This window comes from Schistocerca cancellata, chromosome 3, assembly GCF_023864275.1.
Source record: "Schistocerca cancellata isolate TAMUIC-IGC-003103 chromosome 3, iqSchCanc2.1, whole genome shotgun sequence".
Classification (NCBI taxonomy): domain Eukaryota; kingdom Metazoa; phylum Arthropoda; class Insecta; order Orthoptera; family Acrididae; genus Schistocerca; species Schistocerca cancellata.
In genome coordinates this window covers 623602480-623627066 of record NC_064628.1, presented here as the reverse complement: position 1 = coordinate 623627066, position 24587 = coordinate 623602480, and the positions used below count along the sequence as shown (strand labels likewise).

The following is a 24587-nucleotide window of genomic DNA, read 5'->3' as shown; positions in this document are numbered from 1 at the left end:
CTGTTTCCTATCTCCATATAGTATACTTTTTTAAATTCCACATTTATTAACAAATGGAAATGTTAAATAACAAATATTGAATCAAAACTTTTTAATGAACGTTTACATTTAACTACTGGTGGTATAAAAATAAAATTTGATCCGAAAATCGAAATTACTTTTGTTAAAGAAGAAAAAATATATACATATAAAAGACTGTTCAATCCCTGGGAATAAAAAACTATTTGGTTTTATACTCGACGTTTCTCATTTTTGTACCAAAGTTCAAGTTATTGTCATTTTCATGGGAATTGTAATTAAAAATAATAATATTTTACTTTTGTTAAAAATTATGTCATTATTTATTAATATATCCATTCTTAATAAATACAGAATTCAAAAAAGATTTAAAAAAGAGTGCTAGTGGCGAGATTCAAACTATCGACTTACAGATTACAATCCTATTACACATCCTGAACTACCAACCAGTCCATTAATGAGTATCAAATGTTTTGTATTTAACAGCGTTGGTATGTCTTCTAATCTTCAAAGAGTAGTTTTTCGAGCTTTTTTTGAAAATTGCTTTAGGAAATTAACATACGGGCGCTGGCTTCATAAGGTCCCCTAGTTACATTTGTAAAAAAAAAAAAAAAAAAAAAAAAAAAAAAAAAAAAAAAAAGTAGCTTCATTACAACACATTACAACCGGCGCGCAGCAAGTCGACTTGGTATGGACTTAAAAAGTCGTTGGAAATTCCCTGCAGAAATATTGAGCCATGCTGCCTCTATAGCCGCCCATAGTTACGAAAGTGTTGATGATGCAGGATGATGTGCACGAACTGATCTCCGATTACGTCCCATAAATGTTCGATTAGGATTCATTGTCGGGCGATTTGGATGGCCAAATCACTGGTTCGGATTGTCCAGAATGTTCTTCAAACCGTTGTGCCCCTGTGTTATGACATCTTTGTTTGGGAACATGAAATCCATGAAAGACTACAAACGGTCTCCAAGTAGCCGAACATAACCATTTGCAGCCAATGATTTGTTCAGTAGGACCAGAGGACCCAGTCCATTCCATGTAAACACAGTCCACACCATTATGGAGCCACTACTATCTTGCACAGTGCCTTGTTGATAATTTGGCTCCATGGTTTTGTACGGTTTGCACTACACTCGAACCTTACCAATAGCTCTTAGCAACTGAAGTCGGGCCTCATCTGACCAGGCCACTGTTTTTCAATCGCCTAGGGTCCAACCGATATGGGCACGAGCCCAGGAGAGGCGTTGCAGGCGATGTCTTGCTGTTAGCGAAGGCTCTCACGTCATTCGCCTCCTGCCATAGCTCATTAACGCCAAATTTTGCAGCATAGTCCTAACGGATTCGTTCGTCGTACGTCCGTCATAGATTTAAGAAGTTATTTCACGAAGTGTTGCTTGTGTGTTAGCGCTGACAACTCTACCCAAACGCCGTTGCTCTCGGTCGTTGAGTGAAAGCCGACGGCCACTGCGGTGTCCGTGGTGCCTGAAATTTGGTATTCTCGGCACACTCTTGACACTGTGGGTCTCGGAAGATAGAACTCCCTAGCGATTTCCGGAAGGCAATGTCCCATGTGTCTAGCTCCAACAACCATACCGCGTTCAGAGTGTATTTATTGCCGTCGTGCGGCCATAACCACGTCGAAAATCTTTTCACGCGAATCATATGAGTACAGATGACAGCTCCGCCAAAGCACTGCCCTTTTATACTTTGTGTACGCCTTACTAACGCCATCTGTATAATCGCATATCACTATCTCATGACTTTTGGCACCTTAGTGTACATCACATCGCAATTTGCCCACGTACACTTAAAGGATTAGTGTTAACATATTTTGAAACAATGATGGAAAAGTGATGACAGGCACTTGAATATGAGCACCTAGGGTCCGAAATGCATCGTGCATTGAAAGAAAATCACGACCACTGATAGACGGGCAGGTCGTTGTCTTACAATTTTACGAAAGTAACGCGATTACTGCAACAGCACTGTTTATAGTGAACAAAATTATTTAGATATTTAGTTTCTGACACAGACAATTTGCACATCATAAGACCACTAAAGTTCACAGCATCTGTTGAAATTGAGGAACCCGGTGTGAACAAGCGTTTGTTAATGAATATTCTTCCACACTTAAAGTCTGTTACGCAAACAAATCTTTGATGAGAAACTTGGGCAGCACTCTGTAGTTTGAAAGAGCCAGTTTCTCATGGTTTTTAATCATGGTGACAGATTACTATGAGGCATATTGTGAAAATTGTCTGTTTTCATTCGTTTGCTTTCTAAGCTTTACACCCTCCTGCACCATAAACAGAGGATACAGCATCAGAAACGTTGAAGCGTCAGTTATTGCCATGCAAATATACGCAACTACAAACTGCGGAACGGCGTTTCCGGGTCACAGACTATTTTTAAATAAAATACCAATCCATTTTGATTGTAAACATAAATCCCTTTTCTCCTTTGCATATCGAATAGAATTCAAATTGGAAATGATTATACGATGGAGGGGCTCATTATTTATCGTTATCCCCTTGCTTCACAACAGATATTAAAGAGGGGCCCGTGCAAATCGTCTCTTTTTTATGCAGTTGTCCGCTGGAGTGTTTTATGAATAGACAGCGAGAGAAAGAATGTCTGTTGTCATGTACGAAGCTAATGTGCAAAATTTCTATATCCATTTACTGAACTGCAGACGGAAGTTTGATAGCTCAGTCTTACCCGAGAATACCGATACTTAAAAGAATGGTTACACACGCATTCATATTCGAAGAAAAATGAATCTTCAACTTTTTACCTCAGAACACGGACGCTAATTTTGTAAGGGGCGGTGAGGAGCAATTCTTGCTTTGGAACGGTGAGAACTTATTCATTTACTAGGCTACAGAACTGTTGTTTGGGTGTAGCGAAGGAGTTGTCGCACTGATTCGGCTGCGAATGTTCGCATCGAATTAAACAAATCATATCTAACACTGAGCGAGTTGCAAGTGGTAACTGAATTGGCAGCACGCGTAGCTGAAAAACCTTTTTTCCGACAACAGTCGGAGGAACGGTAACAGAGCGTTTGAGAACAAGGGGAATAGTTCTACAATGTTAGAATTCTTTTGAAAGTCTTGATGCTAGGGTGATTTTATGAATTAATAAGTAACGATGCGTTCTAAATGTACACCAAGTTAATAAGTCACAAATACTTAATGCTGTTTGAATCTTATTTAGCGTAGCTTTCTTATTTTCAACTTCCTCTTTACTGTGACTGTATGTAGACCGAAATAGGAATTGCCTTCCACAAGCCTTCTGCTACCGCCTACTGTCTTAAAGTTCAACTGGTAGGCATAGCTTCCCTGCTAACTAATGGACAAAAAAGAGACCGACGCGATAACGCGTGAAGGACGCGCACTCATTGAAAACAGGCAGCAGCTGCCGGCCAGTACTCTCTCTTAAGACGCAGCAACTACAAAATCTGGCAAATACTGGAACCAAAAGCACACTTTTATTCAAAAGCAGCACTATTCGTATTGATTACTGCTGAGAAGATGCTATTTCTTCCTGGAAATCACGGTATTTCGTACTGGTCTTACCGCTAGCACACTGACTAGGACTCTACACTTGTGTACGACTCATGTCGTCAGACACTAGAAAATTTTATTGTTGACTGCCAAGTCGTAGATAGGACACTGATATTTATTGCTGCTTTATTACGTAATCACACGACTGGCATGATAGCAGTTAGCATTCCGACATATTACGTTGTACAAGTTGACTTTGCTCAGCGCCCATTTATGAATATCATTCGACGAGCTCTTATTGCGTTTTACATAATGAATGTATTTAAGCGCAGTATGAATATGGTGACCACAATTCAAATCGAGCCTTATGTATTTCAGACGAAATTGTACACTACCGTCAAGTACTTACTAATGATCTACTCGTCCAGCCGTATTACATCCACATTAAAATAAATGCTATGACTGGCAAATACATACAGTTTAAACCAGTTTTTCAGTAAAACCACAAATCTCAGGAAATCAGGGCAATAGTGGCCATGTTGGAGAAAGTCAATACTGTGTACTGGACTGGTAGTCGCAATCAGCTTTTCGGAGACAATATTCTGCACAGAAGCCTTCCGGAAGGCGGAAATGTTAGCAGCATTTTATTACAACGGTGTGACCATAGAGATCTGCCTCTGTTTGATTAGGACAGCGAAGGGAAACAGTCGTGGTCTTGCCGAAACTAGCGCCCATACATCCTCCTGTTATCATATAAGAAACACACAGAAAACCGAAACTAGAAGGCCCAGTCGAAGTGCGCCCCCTGTGTTTTCTGTTTATCAATCTAGAAATGTTCCCTAATATTATGGTATGTGAAGTTTTTTGCTTTCTCTTCCATGTTTTGTCATTTGGCCACTCGAGGCTATTCTTATCACTTTGCCTTCCTCTGTGATAATGTGTTATCACCACTTGGTGTCCTCTTGATTACTTTCTCTTACTTTTCATGTCTTCTCTCAGCCACAGTTGTTATTTAGTTTTTTAATATTTCAAATGAAATTTATTTCTAGAATTATGGTAACTCTAGTAAGCCTATGCTTTAAAGCCTCGTTTAAGACTAAAGAGACCTATTATTGGGTAACACTCAAGGTTTTGGTATATTTTCAATGTCCAGTAACTGATACAGAATCTTAGGTATGGTGCTGAAGCTGTAAGTGACCTGTTAAGGGTACATGCACGGAAATTACTAGAGGAAAGGACGTACTTTTTGTGGAAGTCTCTTGGGAAAGTTTACATAGCAGCATAAACAGATTCGTGTTTCTACACGATCCATTGAAGATTAAAACAAAGGTACGAATAATAGCGTAGAATGTTCTCTTCGCTGCTTTTGAAGCATATCAGTCGTAACTGCGAAACTCAACTCTTGGCTATACAGCAGCGGCTCTCACAGTGAAAACAAAAGGTACAGTAATAACGAGGGAATGTTTTATCATGGTCCCTACACGTATTAATTGAGACATGTATCAAATAACTTTCTCCTGTGGTGTAGCTTCCTTGAAAGTGATTATGATTTTTGTTTTAGGCATTTGTCCAAGAACCTTATTTTGATGCGCGATCATCACGGTGATTTCAGGGTGATTTCAATCCCATACTTATGTTTTAACCATCATTATAAGAAACCTCTCGGAAGAACAACTACCTCTTCAATGTAGAACACGTCGAAAAATAAGCATATCTCTTTCCATTAAAACTGAAATATAAATGGTCGTTAACATAAACAACACCACTACACAGTCGTGTATATTGTGTATCAGAAGAGCGATCTTGGTAAGTGCTCCAAAAGGGCATACCACTTCGACAGAACAGTGCTTACTGCGGTGTTCAAACTACCCTTCTGATTAAAACACCTTCACTAACGCACGTCACATAGTTAGCTGCAACTGACCTGATGTGATGTGATTTTCATGTTTCGACTGCTAGACTACGAATTACATACGGCGGTCCTTTCGATGACGTTCATCTTTATTTACATCTCTCACTACTCTTAATAACTCATATTTAAATACAGATGGCGAATCTTTCTAAACAAAATAACAAATTTTTGTGTGTCGCTTATGCAGAATGGTAATTGAATCCCATCGTTGCCAATAGTCATCGACAGAATTTGCCTCACATACTGAGGTAATAAGTGGAACGTTTACTCCATACTGAATGATAGCTTGTCTGAATTGATTGTGTGGGAATGATCTGAAAAGTTTTCTTGGTGTCACACTTTCACTGCTGTACGTTGATGAGGACATTATCCTGATATCGGAAGAATAATTCTTTTGCCATTTAGCAGATCTAAATTACATGCATGCTTAGCATCGCAAACGAGGTAGAAATCGGTCAATTCTATACAGTCACGTAGAGCAGCTCCCCAATATATGTTAGTGCCTGACTTTAAGATCTTACTGAAAGGACTGTCCCAAAAGTTTGTAGATATTTATCACAGTGACTTTGCGAAGCTTAATTGTCAGGGAAAATATATCTGGGGCTTTTGTCTTCATGTCTTATTTTGAAATCTGTTTTTTGCGACTCAGTATACAGGGTGATTCATATTAATGTTTAAAAAACCCCGAAGCGACTTAGAGCACACTGAGACAAATAACTGAATACAAGGCACACAGGACCACAAATGTTGGGAAAAACCCCAAAAATGGTTCAAATGGCTCAAAGCATTATGGGACTTAACGGCTGAGGTCATCAGTCCCCTAGACTTAGAACGACTTAAACCTAACTAACCTAAGGACATCACACACATCCATGCTCGAGGCAGGATTCGAACCTGCGACCGTAGTAGCAGCGCGATTCCGGACTGAAGCGCCTAGAACCGCTCGGCCACAACGACCGGCGATACCCCAAAAGTGTACGACAGATGTTGAATATGTGATGCCACCAGGTGATGTAGCTCGCTGCACGTGCAGCAGTGGCACCTGTAGGTCTGTCGCAGCTCATCATCCCAGCTTAAGTAAAGTTTTCGCCTCAGTGTGGCCCCGGGCATGCAGCCGCGACTTTAGCGCACGGGCCTCGCGGCTCTAGTCTTGCGTCTGGCAGCAGTTTTTCTTTGCATTGCACTAAGGCATCGCGTTTTTACATTGAGATAAGATTTATTATTTTATTTGCCGGTCTCACGGTCTCTGATGATTAACTGCAAAGTACAGTACATCAAAACCGTATTGCGTCATAAGTAAATGAGTATGAGTTTCCGAATTGCATCGCTACCAGTAAATGACCTATGTGTTCTTTACTAAACGGAGTCTAGAAACAAAAAAAGAGGGGACAAAAGGAAGAAACATAGAATTAGAACAGCTTTTGATTGGTTGCAGCGAGGACAGTAATTTTGTAACTTCTACGTTTACAACAGATCACACCTACAAAGAGTGTTCGGAAACGGAGTAGCCTATCGGAGCGTGCGTGTGACTGCCCCCTACCGGCGAGGGTAGGATTGACAGGCCGAGTCGCTGCACTTGCGGCAGGGTACGTCGTCTGGTGAAGTTACATGTTCAGTGCTTGTCAAGCACTTTTAGTTTGTTTCCCGACATTTGCGGCCCCATGTGCCTTCTAATAAATAACTTGTCTCAGCGTCATCTTCGTAGCTTCAGGGTTTCTTAAACGTTAACAAGAGTTACCTTGTATGTAGCATTTCCGTACTACTCACCATTGCATTGTAAGTATTGTATTGTATGTTAACCGGGGGCCTAGAAACGTCCACAACACCACGGCGACTACCGCAATCCACTGCACCCCACCGCCGCCCCACACCGAGCCACTCTTTCAGCGTTATTGTGCGGTTCAGCCCCCGGTCGACAATGAAATGAAATGAATACCCTTAGCTGCATATAGGCGTTGATATAAGTGAACGGGGACAGTTGAAAATGTGTGACCCGACCGGGACTCGAATCCAGGATCTCCTACTTACGTGGCAGACGCTCTATCCATCTGAGCCACCAAGGACACAGAGTACGACTGCAGGGAATTATCTCTGGCACGCCTCCCGTGAGACCCCACATTCGCAACTTATTGTCCTGTACTATATTAAAAGTGACCCTGCCCTTCATACTCATTACTCGCGGCTTCACTGCCGATTCCAGTAAGAGTTCGGTCACTGTTCGTGAATCCGCAGAGAAAAATATGGTCAAATGGCCGGTGAGCTTTAACTATATATATCTGAAGATGGTATCTGTTCTTTCGGGCATGTCCGAAAGAACAGACACCATATAAGTATATAGTTCTTGCAATACCGTCCATGACCTTCCTCTTCTGTGTGAATGCACACATATTACCCGACCTATCATGGGATTTGGTAAGAATGTCTTCCACGAGTAATGAGTATGTTGGGTTCAAATGGCTCTAAGCACTATGGGACTTAACATCTGAGGTCATCAGTCCCCTAGACTTAGAACTACTTAAACCTAATTAACCTAAGGACAACACATACATTCATGACGGAGGCAGGATTAGAACTTGCGACCTTAGCAGCAGCGCGGTTCCGGTCTGAAGCTCCTAGAACCGCTCGACTACAGCGGCCGGCAGTGTGTTGGGTAGGGACATTATGAATGTAGTGTGTGGACATATAAGGTGAGAATGTGGGTCTCGCGGAAGATGTGTGCGAGATAGTCCCTGGAGATGCACTATCCTCTGCGCCCTCGGTGGCTCAGATGGATAGAGCATATGTCATGTAAGCAGGAGATGTCGGGTTCGAGTCCCGGTCGGGGCACACATTTTCGACTGTCCCCGTTGACTTATATCAACGCCTGTATGCAGCTAAGGGTATTCATTTCATTGTAAGTTCTAAATAGCGCTTTCCATAATCCACCAGGCACGCACCTCAAGTTACAGAAACCGTACTGGTTCGAACTTTGGGATTCATATCGTTTAGATGTCAGAGAAATCGGAAAGAATGCCGGAACAAGCAATCAGCCACAAATCCCACCTCTTTCAAAATTCAACAAATACGCTAACAGGATTTGATTTTCCCTACGGTGAAAGATCGAGACTCAACAGATTCCGAACTGAAGAGGAAGGTATGTCCGCAACTTGAAGAAGGGGCTTGCTGTGAAAGTTCTGAATGTAACTGTTGTGGAAAGGAAATTTCAGTAAGAGAACTGTCTATTCCATGCATTTAAAGGTGCTCTGAACGGTTTGGATGAAGTGATACCATATGATACCCTCTCGTTACCAAATTTAAGCCTTAACTAGTAAATACTCGCGAATTTTCTGTGTGTCGTACGGTAATAACAATAATAATAAATTCACAGACAAACTGTTGTACTCTACTAGAGCGTCTCATTTACTAGAAGTGAGCACGCACAAAAGTGGCGGACTGCCGTACGTGATCTGCAACTAGTATGTCACTTCACGCAAGAGATTTGACTGTACAAATAAATATAAATCGCTGATTCATTCATTACTAGAAACTTTGTTTTTGTATACCACTGGCCATACAAAATATCGAAAGTCCTCCACCCACAGCAGAATTTCATATCTGTACAACGTAGCACCCGCATGTCCTGTAAATTGTGTAACGTATATAAGCACACCCACGCTACCGTTTGCTTTCACTTTCAAAATGCAACTTCCGTAGCGTGAAGCCTGCACCGATCCTTTATACACATTTTTTTCTGCTTATTTTGTTGTACTTTGTTTGTGCTTCGTCGGACTTCTATGAATTGTGTTCTATTTACTGGAAATGACTGCGGATATACACTGAAGCGCAAAAGAAACTGGTATAGGCATGCCTAATAAAATACAGAGATATGTAAACAGGCAGAATACGGCGCTGCGGTCGGCAACGCCTATATAAGACAACAAGTATCTGGCGCAGTTGTTGGATCGGTTACTGCTGCTACAATGGCAGATTATCAAGATTTAAGTGAGTTTGAACGTGGTGGTATAGTTGGCGTAAGAGCGATGGGACACAGCATTTCCGAGGTAGCGATGAAGTGGGTATTTTCCTGTACAACCATTTCACGAGTCTACCGTGATTATCAGGGATCTGGTAAAACATCAAATCTCCGACAACGCTGCGGCCAGAGATAGATCCTGCAAGAACGGGACCAACGACGACTGAAGAGAACAGTTAAACGTGACAGAAGTGCAACCCTTCCGCAAATTGCTGCAGATTTCAGTGCTGGGCCATCAACAAGTGTCAGCGTGCGAACCACTGAACGAAACAACATCGACATGGGCTTTTGGAGCCGAAGGCCCACTCGTGTACCCTTGATGACTGCACGACACAAAGCTTTACGCCTCGCCTGGGCCCGTCAACACCGGCAATGGACTGTTGACTGAAAACATGTTGCCTGGTCGGACGAGTCTCGTTTGAAATTGTATCGAGCGGGTGGACGTGAACTGCTATGGAGGCAACTCATGAATCAATGGACCCTGCATGTCAGCAGGGGACTGTTCAAGCTGGTGGAGGCTCTGTAATGGTGTGGGGCGCGTGCAGTTGGAGTGATATGGTACCCCTGATACGTCTAGATACGACTCTGACAGGTGACGCGTACTTAAGCATCCTGTCTGATCATCTGCATTCATTCACGTCCACTGCGAATTTCGACGGACTTTGGCAATTCCAACAGAACAATGCGACAACCCATACGTCCATAATTGCTACAGAGTGGCTCCAGGAACACTCTTCTGAGTGTAAAAACTTCCTTTGGCCACCATACTCGCCAGACATGAACATTATTGAGTATATCTGGGATGCTTTGCAACATGCTGTTCAGAAGAGATCTCCACCCCGTCGTATTCTTACGGATTTATGGATAACCCTGCAGGATTCATGGTTCCAGTTCCTTCCAGCACTACTTCAGACATTAATCGAATCGATGCCACGTTGTGTTGCGGCACTTCTGCGTGCTCTCGAGGACCCTACGCGATATTAGGCAGATGTATCAGATCCTTTGGCTCATCAGTTTATATTACTCATACTTCTTACATGAGTTACTCTTCACTGTTGTGGTACTGCTATAACAAACTCTGCTATCTTTAACTCTAATGACCAAGAGTCACTTCCTATTTCTTGTTCCCCAGACATACAACGGAACCCGATAAATTAACTACGGCTTAGTGAAAATCTTAATTTGACAGTGTCGTGTGCAATTTACAAAACAGTGATAAGATTTGTACGCAGAAACACACATTTTCCAGCACTTTACACGCAAATGCGTCAGTGGTGAGACACTTCTAATGTGGGGCCAGTTTTTTTAGTAAGTGGACTACTATATATGACTATTTCGTTTTCAGAGCTATATACTTTCCAAAATATTACATTTACAAATATGATTGATACATGAATAGAACCGTATGCTCACCAAGTTTACATTTTGCAGCGTCTCAGTCTTCTCAGATCAGAAAAACGGCCCATGCAGCTTCATCTCTGACATAAACCTTCGGCGACTCTCGTTTATGTGCTACAATTCCATTAGGGTATTCAGTGCCCCATACTCTCACAGTGTGGCTTTTAACCTTTCCAAATAAATGGAAGGCTACTTCGTCGCTGAATATAAGCTTGGTGACGAAATTTTCACCATCAAGTTCTTCCTGGATTGTGATGCAAAACTGAAGGCGCCAGCCATAACTTTCGGGCTTTAATTGTTGCATGATCTGCAGATGTTACGGTTTGAACTGTGGCCGCCGTCGCAAAATCTTCCACAGAATTCGCTGCGTTGGCTTACGCGGACCGTTGATTTGTTTGGACTCGTACGAAATTTTCACTTTCTCTTTCTACGGCTGCATTTAGAAACTTAGTCGATCAGTACTTTTCTGTTTATAGAGAATCAGTGTCCCTCAGCTGTCGATATCAACGCACAGTGGTCTGTTTACATGGCGGTTCTTTTTCATAATTCCATCTGAATTCACTCTGCACTCTTGTAACAGATAAGCCGGCCGGTGTGGCTGAGCGGTTCTAGGCGCTTCAGTTTGGAACCGCGCGACCGCTACGGTCGCAGGTTCGAATCCTGCCTCGGGCATGGATGTGTGTGATGTTCTTAGGTTAGTTAGGTTTAAGTAGTTCTAAGTTCTAGGGGACTGATGACCTCAGCTGTTAAGTCCCATAGTGCTCAGAGCCAATTGAACCATTTTTTTGTAAGAGATAAACATCTATCATATTCCAACACACAAAAAGTTTTTCCTTGTTTTGTCACCATTATGTAAAGACATTGTACTCGTAACGCCAAGTGGAGGGCACAATGTAAACTCAGTGAGTTTACAGTTATATTTGTTCATCAATCATATTTGCACATGATGTGTTAGGTCGTCGTTATGGAACTGCTCAATCCGATCTCAGGGTTACATCAATTCGTTACACAAATAATTCACGTACTTTTGTCCAATATTAAGTTTCGCATGCGCCTTCAGTCTTATTACCGCATCCCTCTAAACCTCACAGTATTCACACTTACTATGTTTTGTTCATTCAAATTATTTGGGAGATACCCTCTCCTGCCCAATATTTCTTCTATACTGCATTTAACGGGAACAGAGAATCGTGTACTATCAGTAAAGGCCCCTAAACGATCTATGTATCGCTAGCAATCTCGGCAGCGATATCGCCTGCAGTCCATCAGTCGCTTCCACCCTGCTACACACGAGCGATTTATCAAACAGTTTCAGCCAGTATTTCAAATATCGATGAACCATGAAGCGGTATAGAAAATGAACTGTTATACTTCGGGGGAGATCCGTACACAGACTAATAATTGTAACAAAAACAAATGAAATGCGAGTTCATTTTATTAAACTCGTTTTGACGTTGTGGGTTATGTTACAGAATATATTACATTTTTCGTGGACGCCAAGTGTGTTGTGAATATCTTTAAGGTAATATTTTGTAAATATACTTTAAAATCGTCGATTCCTTTCTCATTTATTATTCATGTCGTTTAACCACAAGCATTTACGCTATGTTTCTGCGATCTCAATGTGTGTGTAAAAATTCTAGCAATTACAGTATTTCTGGTTTTCGTAACACTTATTGTAGTTAATGTGACGGAGAGAGAAATTATATGAAACGGCGAGAAAACTAAGCTTATCTCTGCAGTAGCTACTGCACACCTTTAAAAATTTGACTCAGCTTGATCAGTTAATATTACCTACTTCTATTTAGATATTAAAAAGTTGAATAAAGCGGCATACCATCTGGAGGCCTATATGTTTTGATTATTACTATTAACTTTCCATGAGTCTACGACACAAATTTCAGGATGGTAGTCACTGTAAGATCTGAGCATTTTTTTTTAAGTTTATATCCCTTCTTAATGTAAATGGCAACTCCTCATTCGTTTTCAGTTTTCAGTGGCCCGTGATTCCTGAATAACTATAAATTCTAACGGAAAATCCGTCATCCAAAGGGCCATAGCGAAACAAAACAAAACTTCAAAAAAATGGTTCAAATGGCTCTGAGCACTATGGGACTTAACTTCTAAGGTCATCAGTACCCTAGAACTTAGAATTACTTAAACCTAACTATCCTAAGGACATCACAAACATCCATGCCCGAGGCAGGATTCGAACCTGCGACCGTAGCGGTCGCGCGGTTCCAGACTGTAGCGCCTAGAACCGCGCGGCCACACTGGCCGGCCAAAACAAAACTGGAGAACCACTTAATAGCTAGACAAATGTATCGCAGCAGCAGCAGCCACATTGCCACACATGATAGTCGGCGATTCGTCGAGTTACTTGGGACATATGAGCGATCAGCGGTCGATCACTGCGGTACGACATATGGTCACGGACGTGCAGCCTATGGACAGATTGTGCGAATAACAGATGAGAAACAGTTGCTCAGATAAAGAACGTAGGCCTAAGAGGATCAACTTTTCCACGAATTTGAGTGAAAATTATTTTAAAAAATGAAATTTTTGATCGGGAGGCATCGTGTGGTGCCTCCAGCCACCTAATTGGTAATGTTTTCTTTTATCACACACAATGACTTCCTTCCATTTGAGCATTATGTGTGTCTACTGATGGCAGATGACTTTGATGAACTCTTGTAGAGGCTCACGTTTATGTCGTTGTTGACGGTGAGAGGCGGCGGAGAAAGGGTGACACCCAGTGCGAGCACATAGCCTGCTCCTTTCGAATAGCGCGAAAGGGAATGGGGGACGAGGGACGCTTTGAGCCTAACGTCTGTATCTTGTGGGCGAGCCACGTAACCTCATTCGATGCAGAGAGATTTGGTATTTAACACATGAGTTTGGCTGAGCCTGCGACCGGAAACTTTAAGTCAGTATCTCTTATTCCCTTGCCATTCAAGCATTCGTGAGGAAAATCAGCTGGATTCGAAGCGACAGCCTCCGGGTCGAGCATCACTATACTGGAATGTGTTATGTCCTCAATAATGAAGACGCGTACATTCACTCAGATAGTTAAGAAGCCGGCACGAAAACTAAATTTGTGTTGCGTGATCTAGAATTTGTAGGAGTCAAACGAAGGACCTCGCCACGCTAATGCGTGGATAGCAGGTCTGACGTAGGAAACATGATGCTGCTGTGCTTAAGGCCCAAAAAATATACCGTGGTTTGTCGTCTGCAGATGCTCTATATTTTTTGTTCTTCGAGGTCACAGCAGTGAACTCATAAACACACTTCACATCTCTCGTGGTTATAAAGTGTGGAAGACGGCAGCAGACGTAAGTAGACCAGCAGCGGTTAAGTGTTGTGGCGTGCGTGATCAATCAAGGGTGCTTTATGTCTTATGTACGGCCGTTAGGTCTTTTGCACTATCGTCACTTAGACCGTTTGCTGTCGGCGTACTGAAGCACGCCATGCAAAAGGCGGATGAACAAGACAGACATATGTTGCCGAAACAGTGAAGCCATAGTCATGCTTTTGTAGATTGATCCTGCCACTACATCGCATGATTACTTGGCGGGGCGAACAGATGGGGTTCAGTGTAGCGCTCAACGTTCAATGTTAGTGTCTGTCGCTGTAATCATAAGCTACGCCAGTGCTATCACTGCCGGCTTCATAACCGTATAGATGTCAAAAATTTAGCTGCCGAAGTGAACGTGTCCTGTTTGCTTAGTACATTATTAATTAACCCATCTTTCGTCGCATTTGACGAAGACAAATTTAATTTTCACATTTCTTAAGGTTTCTGCAAACTCACATAACTGCAATGACTATTATTGATATGCTCATTTTTTTTTTAGCATATGTAAAGTCATCATTGAAATCAGTTCGATATTTCCTCTGGGAGTGTACTCCATTAGTCATCATAAATATATGCGCTTTTACTGGGGGATTAAAACTGTATACCCTCGTATGTCAATAATAATTTTAAATGCAATTTCGTTTCGTATCCCGAAGGAAGTGGCAGCACAGCGGATTACGATTGAAATTTACTTACTTCAGTGAGAGTCAAGTCGCTCAAAATTCATGCGATTTTGAGACCAACACGATCACAAACAAGTTAGAGCTTAGTTACGAACCAATACTGACATACGTTTTATTGACACGGATGTGCCCTATACTACATGATTTGTTTTTGATGCAAAAGGAGCGTTAAATAAATCAAATATCAGTTATTTATCACGCTCTGCCAGGTGGTCTGAGATCGCTTTTTGTACATCCCGGTGAGCGGAGGATATTCCTGGTAAACAACCTATGGAAACATTTCATGGAATCTCGTTTCCTTTTTCCATGATACCAAAAAAAGTATAACTAACTTATCACTGAACGTGATTAAAGATCTATAAGCAAGAGACGAAAAAGATAAGAAAATCAAACGGAAAAGAATTTTTAAGAAAATCTGCAAGAAGAAAGAATGCCGTGGGGTTGGGTGCGGGATGGGCAACATTGCACAGTGATAAAAAAGTTACTTTTTTTGAGAGGAACAAGGTTCAGATACCCGTCCAGTCATAATCTTTCAGATTTCCTGTGTAAAACATTATAACACAATGGTAGCATGGTTCCCTCAATAAAGCCGGCCGTTGTGGCCGAGCGGTTCTAGGCGCTTCAGTCCGGAACCGCGGAACTGCTACGGTCGCAGGTCCGAATCCTGCCTCGGGCATGGATGTGTGTGATGTCCTTAGGTTAGTTAGGTTTAAGTACACTACTGGCCATTAAAATTGCTACACCAAGAATAAATGCAGATGATAAATGGGTATTCATTGGACAAATATATTATGCTAGAACTGACATGTGATTACATTTTCACGCTATTTGGGTGCATAGATACTGAGAAATCAGTACCCAGAACAACCACCTCTGGCCATAATAACGGGATTGATACACCTGGGCATTGAGTCAAACAGAGCTTGGATGGCGTGTACAGGTACAGCTGCCCATGTAGCTTCAACACGATACCACAGTTCATCGAGAGTAGTGACTGGCGTATTGTGACGAGCCAGTTGCTCGGCCATCATTGACCAGACGTTTTCAGTTGGTGAGAGATCTGAAGAATGTGCTGGCCAGGGCAGCAGTCGAACATTTTCTGTATCCAGAAAGGCCCGTACAGGACCTGCAACATGCGGTCGTGCATTATCCTGCTGCAATGTAAGGTTTCGCAGGGCTCGAATGAAGGGTAAAGCAACGGGTCGTAACACATCTGAAATGTAATGTCCACTGTTCAAAGTGCCGTCAATGCGAACAAGAGGTGACAGAGACGTGTAACCAATGGCACCCCGTACCATCACGCCGGGTGATACGCCAATATGGCGATGACAAATACACGCTTCCAATGTACGTTCACCGCGATGTCGCCAAACACGGATGCGACCATCATGATGCTGTAAACAGAACCTGGATTCATCCGAAAAAATGGCGTTTTGCCATTCGTGCACCCAGGTTCGTCGTTGAGTACACCATCGCAGGCGCTCCTGTCTGTGATGCAGTGTCAAGGGTAACCGCAGCCATGGTCTCCGAGCTGATAGTCCATGCTGCTGCAAACGTCGTCGAACTGTTCGTGGAGATGGTTGTTGTGTTGCAAACGTCCCCATCTGTTGACTCAGGGCTCGAGACTTGGCTGCACGATCCGTTACAGCTATGCGGATAAGACGCCTGTCATCTCGACTGCTAATGATCACCACCACCTAGAGACAAGGCCGCGGCGCGAAATTCATAGCAGGTCGTGACGTCACTCCAAGCGGGCCACCATGTTGTGTTTCGAAGCGTTTGTTTATCTACACGTTTGTTGGATCGAGTGCTATATTCGTGCTTAAAACTAGCAATTACAGTGTTTACGTGTAGTGAAGCTACTGTGAACATGGTTTACAAGTGTTGTGTGCCAAGGTGTCGTGGAAATTACGGAACTCGACCGAAAGTAATGTTGTTTTCCTTTCCGAAAGATGCGAATCTGCGTTGGAAATGTCTTTCAGCGGTTCATCGGGACAATTTCCAACCCACTGAGCACACGAAGGTATGTAAAAACTATATACCTAGTACAATTATTATTTTTTTCTGGTGGAATATCTTGCATTTTGGATACATTTGACTAAAATTGTGAGCAAAAGTTCGCAGTAAATAGGCCTAGTATTCGTTATCAAGTGGCTTTATTTTGATTTTGAAAACGAAATACAAATTTGTGACTCGTGGTATTTTTTATTCGTGTTTAAATTTCTCTGCAGTTCGTATTTTGTTACGCATTACTGTTACGTTTTATTCTCTATTTGTGAGTGGGTGTTGTTTTTCACTCTCGCATTAGTTAGCATGAGTGCTAACGAATGTTGAAACTGCTGTTTTCATGTTTAAAAAGCGATCTCTCTGTATGAAGCATATCTGTTTTATTTTTCGATGTGTCAAACAATGGAACAAATTAATCTAGAAATAGGTTAAATTTATTATTGACGTTTTAGCTTGTCTCATTCCAACTGCTGCAAATGTCTGCTGAAGGTTTGTAGATTTTCACTGTTGACTTATGCTCAAAATCTGCCATATTTTTACAGGAAAGAAAATTTACATTACAATAACAACGCATAATTGTTTATGTGAGGTGAGTTAAAAGTGATTGTTTGCTTGGGGAATGTACTCAGCTTTCCTGAGGGAGATTTATAAACATCTACCCAATATTTATTTAGGATACTAAAGGCAGAGGAATTTAATATTATACACTGTATTAGTGCAGAATTTTTCAAGTGAGTGTAAATAAAAGTTGTCTGGTTCAGAAAGAATGTACTTTATCACAGTGCATTTTTCACAAATGTACCTTGTTTTATCATGTATATCGCAATATTATTTACATCCAGCACTCGTACGTTTTCACTGGCTATTGATAAGTCTTATGCAATTACATTACCGGTAAAAAAGAATTATAAACTATAGTTTCTGCTATATCGCGGTTGATAAAGTTACTTATTTTAACCATTCGGCAAAGTACTCTCCTCTTTGCGTGGTATGATTTGCCAAGATCTCGTTTCGTTATCTCCAGCGGTTTACGAGATATGACAGGCGTTATGAATATTTCATTCCCGCGCGTTGCGATCGGAAGTGAAGTTGCTGCAGATGCTCAATTTTTTCGAGATTGGAAGCAGATTTTGATCCAAAGTTTTACGAAAATTTCAAAACCTCATCTGTATTTCATACTCGGCAATAGAATGTGTAATATGCATCAAACACAAATTCATAGCGACCCCTATTTTTGATGGCAACGTTCTCAAATTTGATACTCATCATCTGTGAAATACCACAATAGTTATGACTATTGTCGAAATGATTGGCACTTCATCATGAAGCTGCCATATAAAGATAAAAGTATTTCAGAAATTAATTATTTTTGCGGAATAGGTTCTGTAAAACCGTTTGACAAAGATTTGCAGGCCGTGCGTCTCGATTCTTTAAGCGCAGCGTCAAGCCAACCCTGGCCCGCTTTGCGTGACGTCACAAGAGCGCGCCGCGGCCTTCTCTTTAGGTGGTGGTGTAATGATACGAGGCCGTTGGGATCCAGCACGGCGTTCCGTGTTACCCTCATGAACCCACCGATTCCATATTCTGCTAACAGTCATTGGGTCTCGACCAACGCGAGCAGCAATGTCGCGGTACGATAAACCGCAATGGCGATAGGCTACAACCCGACCTTTATCAAAGTCGGAAACGTGATGATATGCATTTCTCCTCCTTACACGAGGCATCACACCAACGTTTCACCAGGTAACGCCGGTCAAATGCTGTTTGTGTATGAGAACTCGTTTGGAAACTTTCCTCATGTCATCACGTTGTAGGTGTCTCCACTGGCGCCAACCGTATGTGAATGCTCTGAAACGCTAATCATTTGCGTATCACAGCGTCTTCTTCCTGTCGGTTAAATTTCGCGTCTGTAGCACGTCATCTTCGTGGTGTAGCAATTTTAATGGCCAGTAGTGTAGTTTTAAGTTCTAGGGGACTGATGACTTCAGATGTCAAGTCCCATAGTGCTCAGAGCCATTTGAACCCTCAATAAAATCGTATAACGTAATTCCTCCTACTGGATCACTGGCTCTTATGACCCACCAGTCTTCGCAGCGTTTAACTGTCTTAGAGTATCTCTTCTTTTTTCACAGACTTGAAAAAATATCACGAGTGCTCAGCAGATGCAAACTCACGACAAGCGATTCCTGGTGCTGACAGTAACGTATACGGCAATCGCAGCGCTTGACGGTCCAAATGTGTTTCAAGACGGGATAAACAAATTAATATAGAAAAGAAAACTTGAGCACGAGGCACAGAACACGCATACAACCACGTGAAGCTGTCAGAAAAAAAATTATCCTTTGGGATGTTGTTCATCTCGCTCGTCACGTTAACTTGAATGTCGGTTATGTCGTCAGAGCATTGATCCATCATATGCATTTTTGCACTTTGACGTTTTGCAGTGGGTTGATATTGATAATGCCAGATCTTGTTAAGTTTGATGATTTGTTCTAGAACAGAATTTCAATCAAGTCTCGGAAAGTATCCACGCTTGTTCGGGAGTCAAGGCGAGAGGGCCAAACTTTGGACACACTTTTCTCTTCTTCAAAACGTTCTGGAGAATGTAGAATGTCCTGAACACTTCATTTAGAAATGTTGCTCCATTGCGATTTGTGACACACCAATGTTGACACACTATCTCCGCACGTGCACTAAGCAACACTGCTTGCTCACAAGTGATGTGGGCTGATCTATTTCACATCTGTTGTTTAAACTTGTTAGTTCAAGCTACCACCGAAGTTACTGCGATGACGTCGCTTTTACGCCAGCTATAAAATCCGTCTCGAAACTTTTTGGGTGGACATTGTGTAATAATCTTATAGATTTTGCAGCCCTCCTTATTTTCCGTGCTTGCTAAGAAAAATTGGGGGGAAATTCCGCTTTGTGCGAAATACAGTTTGATTAGTTTTGCTGTACTCAAAAATGTTTCAACACTTTCTGTTCTGTATTTACGAGTTTTATTTGTTTTCTTTCGCACATTATGCGTATGTTGGTAGTTTTAATCTCCCATGCATTCTGCAATTTGTCGTGGTGTTTTTCCTTTGATTTTCCTTGAACCTGCTGACGGAAATAGTGAAAGACTGCATAATAGACCTGTCTGTGGCCTTGTCTGTGCTTCCTCCACGTTTAACAGTTTCAGTGTACTCTTTGCTTCATACAGACAAATGCACTCAGTTTGCGATTCGGAGATATTCTTCTTGATTCCCATGCACTTGCATAGTCCAATATGGTAAAGCACCAGCTTATTCCGCACATTTTGTTCTCAAACACCTGAGTCAGATTTTCCTTAAAGTGTGGATATGAAGGTGAAGTTCTGCTGCGTGGCCAGGTTATTCTCATATGGCCCCACTTGCGTTTTTCTAGTGGATTTAAATGTAAAGTATTATCTGCGAAAGACCTTTCGAGACAGAAGGGGCTCTCGCTGCCGACGATATTGTTCCAAGGACACCGCGGTCATTCGATCGAGCAAAACATATGAATTACGTGTGGCTCAACTCACTCGTGTAATTCTTTCGAATGGACGCCATTTTGGCGAACTTCATATCCCTAACCCACCCCAGTAGTCCAACAGGTGAAAGGGCATCTACAGTTTAATGCGAAACCACGTATCCTTCGTAGCGCATCTTCGCATAATTGAGAACAGAAGATTTAGTTAAAGGTAGACCGACATATTCTCTGGTACGAGCGGGGTTTGTTGGCAAGGCCTTTCGTTTTCCAGGCACATGCTTCATCACTACTCCACCAGATACGACGAGTCGTACATAAATTCGTGCGTCTGTGTAATGTCTGCACTGAAAAGGGTTACGTCACGTTGGTGAACTGCAATGAATATAGCACCTTGCTCAGGTAATTAAACTTTAAAAATGTGCGTCTGCATGCAGTTTTAGCGTCTCCAGCAAACCAATGGCGAACATGAAAATCTCAAACTGATGTATCAGTTGTCTTCTTTTATTCTTGGGCGCAAAGCAGTATTAAATTTCTTGAACGAAGTCAAGCTCCTCCGTGAAGATCTTTTTAAAATTTGGAATGGAGGATTTATTTAATTTCATTTGATCTAAGATTAACCAATTTTGCCGCTTTGGCTTATCATGCGAGATCACAGAAATTACATACGTGCTTATAGCATTTAATGCTGCACGTAGCAAGCAGTGTGGAACGAACAACTCGTAATGCCATCCCTAATAAGAAAGCGTATGTATATGTTAAACTCTTTTCCTGATGTCGCAAACGTAGCCGAGGTCACTAGCTTACGCCTATCCAGTGGCGCTCGACTCGGAGGCAAAGAGTGGCCACTATTCGCTGTAAAAGGAAACCCTTTCCGATAAGGTGGCTGAACAAGGCCCCCGTCTGTCCTAGCGAACAGTGTCATACGACTCTTTCTTAACTGTCTGAAGTCACTTGATAGTGCCTAAAGGGCCGACAATGACTAAGCGCAGATGAAATGAAGTAAATTGTCTACTTCAAGCGAAAGCAATCTCAGGTAGGGAAATCATTTATTAAATGTTGAACAAAAAAAGCAAACTGCGTTTTTGTCCCACTAATATTTCTTTATTTCGATCCTGTTTCCGACTAGTTGGGCCACCGTTAGGAAACAGCTGACTAGCGCTCAAGAAAGACACTAATATGTAGGAAACCAAACATTAGAGACAAAGATATTGTCAACATAACAGAATCTTCGGTCGTGTCGTGATGTGAGAGATGTCAAATCGAAAGTTAATCTCATGTTATGCGTTAGGCATGTTAAATTACAGTTTTAAATTGTAGAATAACATGCTTAATGCCTATGTGTATTGGCAGCATCTTTGTTGTAACGTTTAGTTTCCCGCACACTGGTGTCTCTTGTGAACGACAGGTAGTTGAAGAGTAAATGGAAAAAGTTCCAAGTGCCAAATCTCACATTTGTCAGGAGAATCAAGGAACAATGTACGGTATCCCTTCTTGTGCATAACTTGTTTGTGTCAAAGAAACTGAGAAGGTATTCTGACATAATAGAATCACCATGCCCGTCTCATTACTGTAAAAATAATGAGGCAAATTAGAAAATAAATAATTTATTAAGAATGTTCTAGGTGCCATACCGTGGAACTGACTGGTTCCTAGTGCCAGTAAGAAGTTTTATTTCATGTGTAATACAGAGGCACCACCTTTTATTTGGATAATACAAGTACAGAAATACAGCAGTAATATTTTACTATTAGAAATGTAGCCAACAACAACTATGTCTCATTTCTTTCAAATTTTTTAGAAGGGAGTAACAAAAACAAATCCAGGAAAAGAAGTCTGAGCATTGACTTCTATTTCATACAAAACTCCATTCTTGGGTTTAGATGGTGCAAAGTTTACTGCAAAACTCCCTGTGCCGTTGAGGAAGAAATGGCAACATCATTAAGAGGTCTTTCTGTTTCCTGTTTCATAAACGTGGCTGGTCTTTCAGACGAAGTACGGTATGGCATACATGACTCATGGTCTTTCCTCTTTTGAATACATTGACATTTTTTCTAGTCTTCTGTTTAGATTAAGAATTTTTACTAGCTATTTGAAAAGAGTACGACACACTTCGATCATACAGCATATGGAAATCTTACACTCTTGCAATGACTACAAATTTCGGCAGCACCTTTAAAACAAAAGAAGACAGTTGTTTGCAGTGGCATTGCGTGGAATGGGTTCATAGCGGTAGCTGAGTCAACAATTTTGTACAAATCTTGTGGAACAAAGAAAAGCCTTACCTCCGATTCTTCGTCTCCTAGCAATTGGAAAATCCCGTCACAGCTCAAAAATCTCTGCCCACTCACCAGAAACTTGTGTGTTATGTCTTGAAATCGTCTCAGGCTCAATTGAGTACCATTGCGTGACATAAGGGCCAGGCGTCAGCTAGTAATGATTTGAAACATTCTGTGCATGGTATGGCACTTTTGGATCAAGTGTAGCGACATGCAACGGAGTACCGGGAAAGCAACAGCACTGAAGACGCGTTTTGTGAAAAAAATCCACTTAGAACGTTTTCCATTTCCTCCATTCAGTTCTTTCCTGACGATGGCCGAGTAAGCCGAAGACCGGTTCGAAATAAGTACTAGCAGAACAAAAAGGCAGTTTATTTGTTTGCCAACAAATAATTTATTGAAATTGTTCTCCCAAGAAGTAACGAAAGAATCCAAAATATAAAAATTACTTATTCCATCAAAATGATGCATTTGTATGTGTTCAACATCCTTGGGGGCTTGTCTCGTCATCACACAAACACACTGTGTGTTCCAGAAGGACCGTAAGCACAAGATGAGATCGTAGTATGTACAGAGGGATAAAGGCTCATTTTTGGCCGCGATGTGTAGAAGAGGGGCAAAGGTGAGTCAGGATTAGCCTCTGCCATGCTCTGTGCAGTGGCGTGCCGAGGACATTCGCAGAAGGCTGGCGAGTGTAGCCGCGTGCGCACTCACCGGCGGGGCACGTGGAGCTGCAGCAAGCGGCGCGGCCGCAGCGAACCGGCGGAGTCGACCATCGCGCACACACTGCGGCCGGGCCGCAGCCGCCGCCGCCACCGCCGCTTCTGCCAGGGAACGAGACTGCGCATGCGCGAGCGACAGTCGCCGCTCCCGTGACCCGCTACCGCGCAGAGCCGCATCGCGCCCTTGTTTTGGTCAGACCACTCCTCCCGGCCACGGACCGTCGCGGCCGGCCTTCGCTTCCGGCTACCTTCCCATTGATACGCGCGTTACTCAGGCCATTTTTACACGGTACGGATTTTGCTTCAGCGGTCACTGCCGGGTGCAGCGGCTGATGTATCTTTACGATTTACGGTACAAGGCACGCCCTACAATCTAATACATAATGATGAAATGTATTCGAAAATTGCCAATACGTTACCAGCAAAGTTACACAAAATAAACCACCTGAAACTGCACCGCAGATATTGCAGAAAAGTTTTTGTGCAAACAAACTTTTGTAAATGGAACAGTGCCCATTGACATTAACAGACTTGAGGAAAAGCTGGACGATTGGAGGAAGGCACTAGAAGAAAGAGGGATGAAAATTAGCAGGACGAAGTCAGAATATTTATCACTGATTATGCAGATGAGGTCTTGCAAGATCCAGGATGATGAGCTGAAATCGGTCTGCAAATTTAATACCTGGGGTCGTACTTACAGAGGGACGGAGGACTGGAAAGCGAGATACAACACCGAATAAATTGCGGTTGGAACAACTGGAGGAAAATGAGTGGAGTGTTGTGTGACAAGAAGATGAGCACTGGGTTGAAAGGGAATGTGTACAAGTCGGTGGTAAGGCCTGCTATGATATACGGGGCAGAGACATGGCCAATCGTAGTAGCCCAGGAAAGGAAGACGGAAGTGACGGAATTGTGGATGCTGAGGTGGATGTGTGGGGTAACGAGGAAGGACAGGATTAGAAATGAATTTGTTAGAGGAGCTGTGAAAGTGGGACCCATGGGGAAAAAGATACAAAAGAGCAGACTAAGGTGGTACGGACACTTACAGAGAAAAGGGGAAGAGTATATCGGAAACAGAGTTGAAGATATAAAGATCGAAGGCGCGAGAAGGAGAGGAAGGCCGAAGATGAGGTGGAAGGATAAGATATCCGGGGACCTAAGGGAGAAAGGATGGAAGAAGGAAGAGGCAATGGATAGAGTACTATGGAG

General features: G+C 42.3%; 1 protein-coding gene across 1 annotated transcript in view; it reads right to left on the bottom strand.

The window, feature by feature from the left end:
* Window positions 1-23443, bottom strand: part of LOC126175538 (heparan sulfate 2-O-sulfotransferase pipe) — a 273615-nt gene extending 250172 nt beyond the window's left edge. The window contains exon 1 of the mRNA XM_049922371.1: window positions 23371-23443. Coding sequence (XP_049778328.1) covers window positions 23371-23432 — 62 coding nt within the window. The 5' untranslated portion in view covers window positions 23433-23443. The remainder of the gene's footprint in view (window positions 1-23370) is intronic.
* Window positions 23444-24587: the final 1144 nt, after the last annotated feature.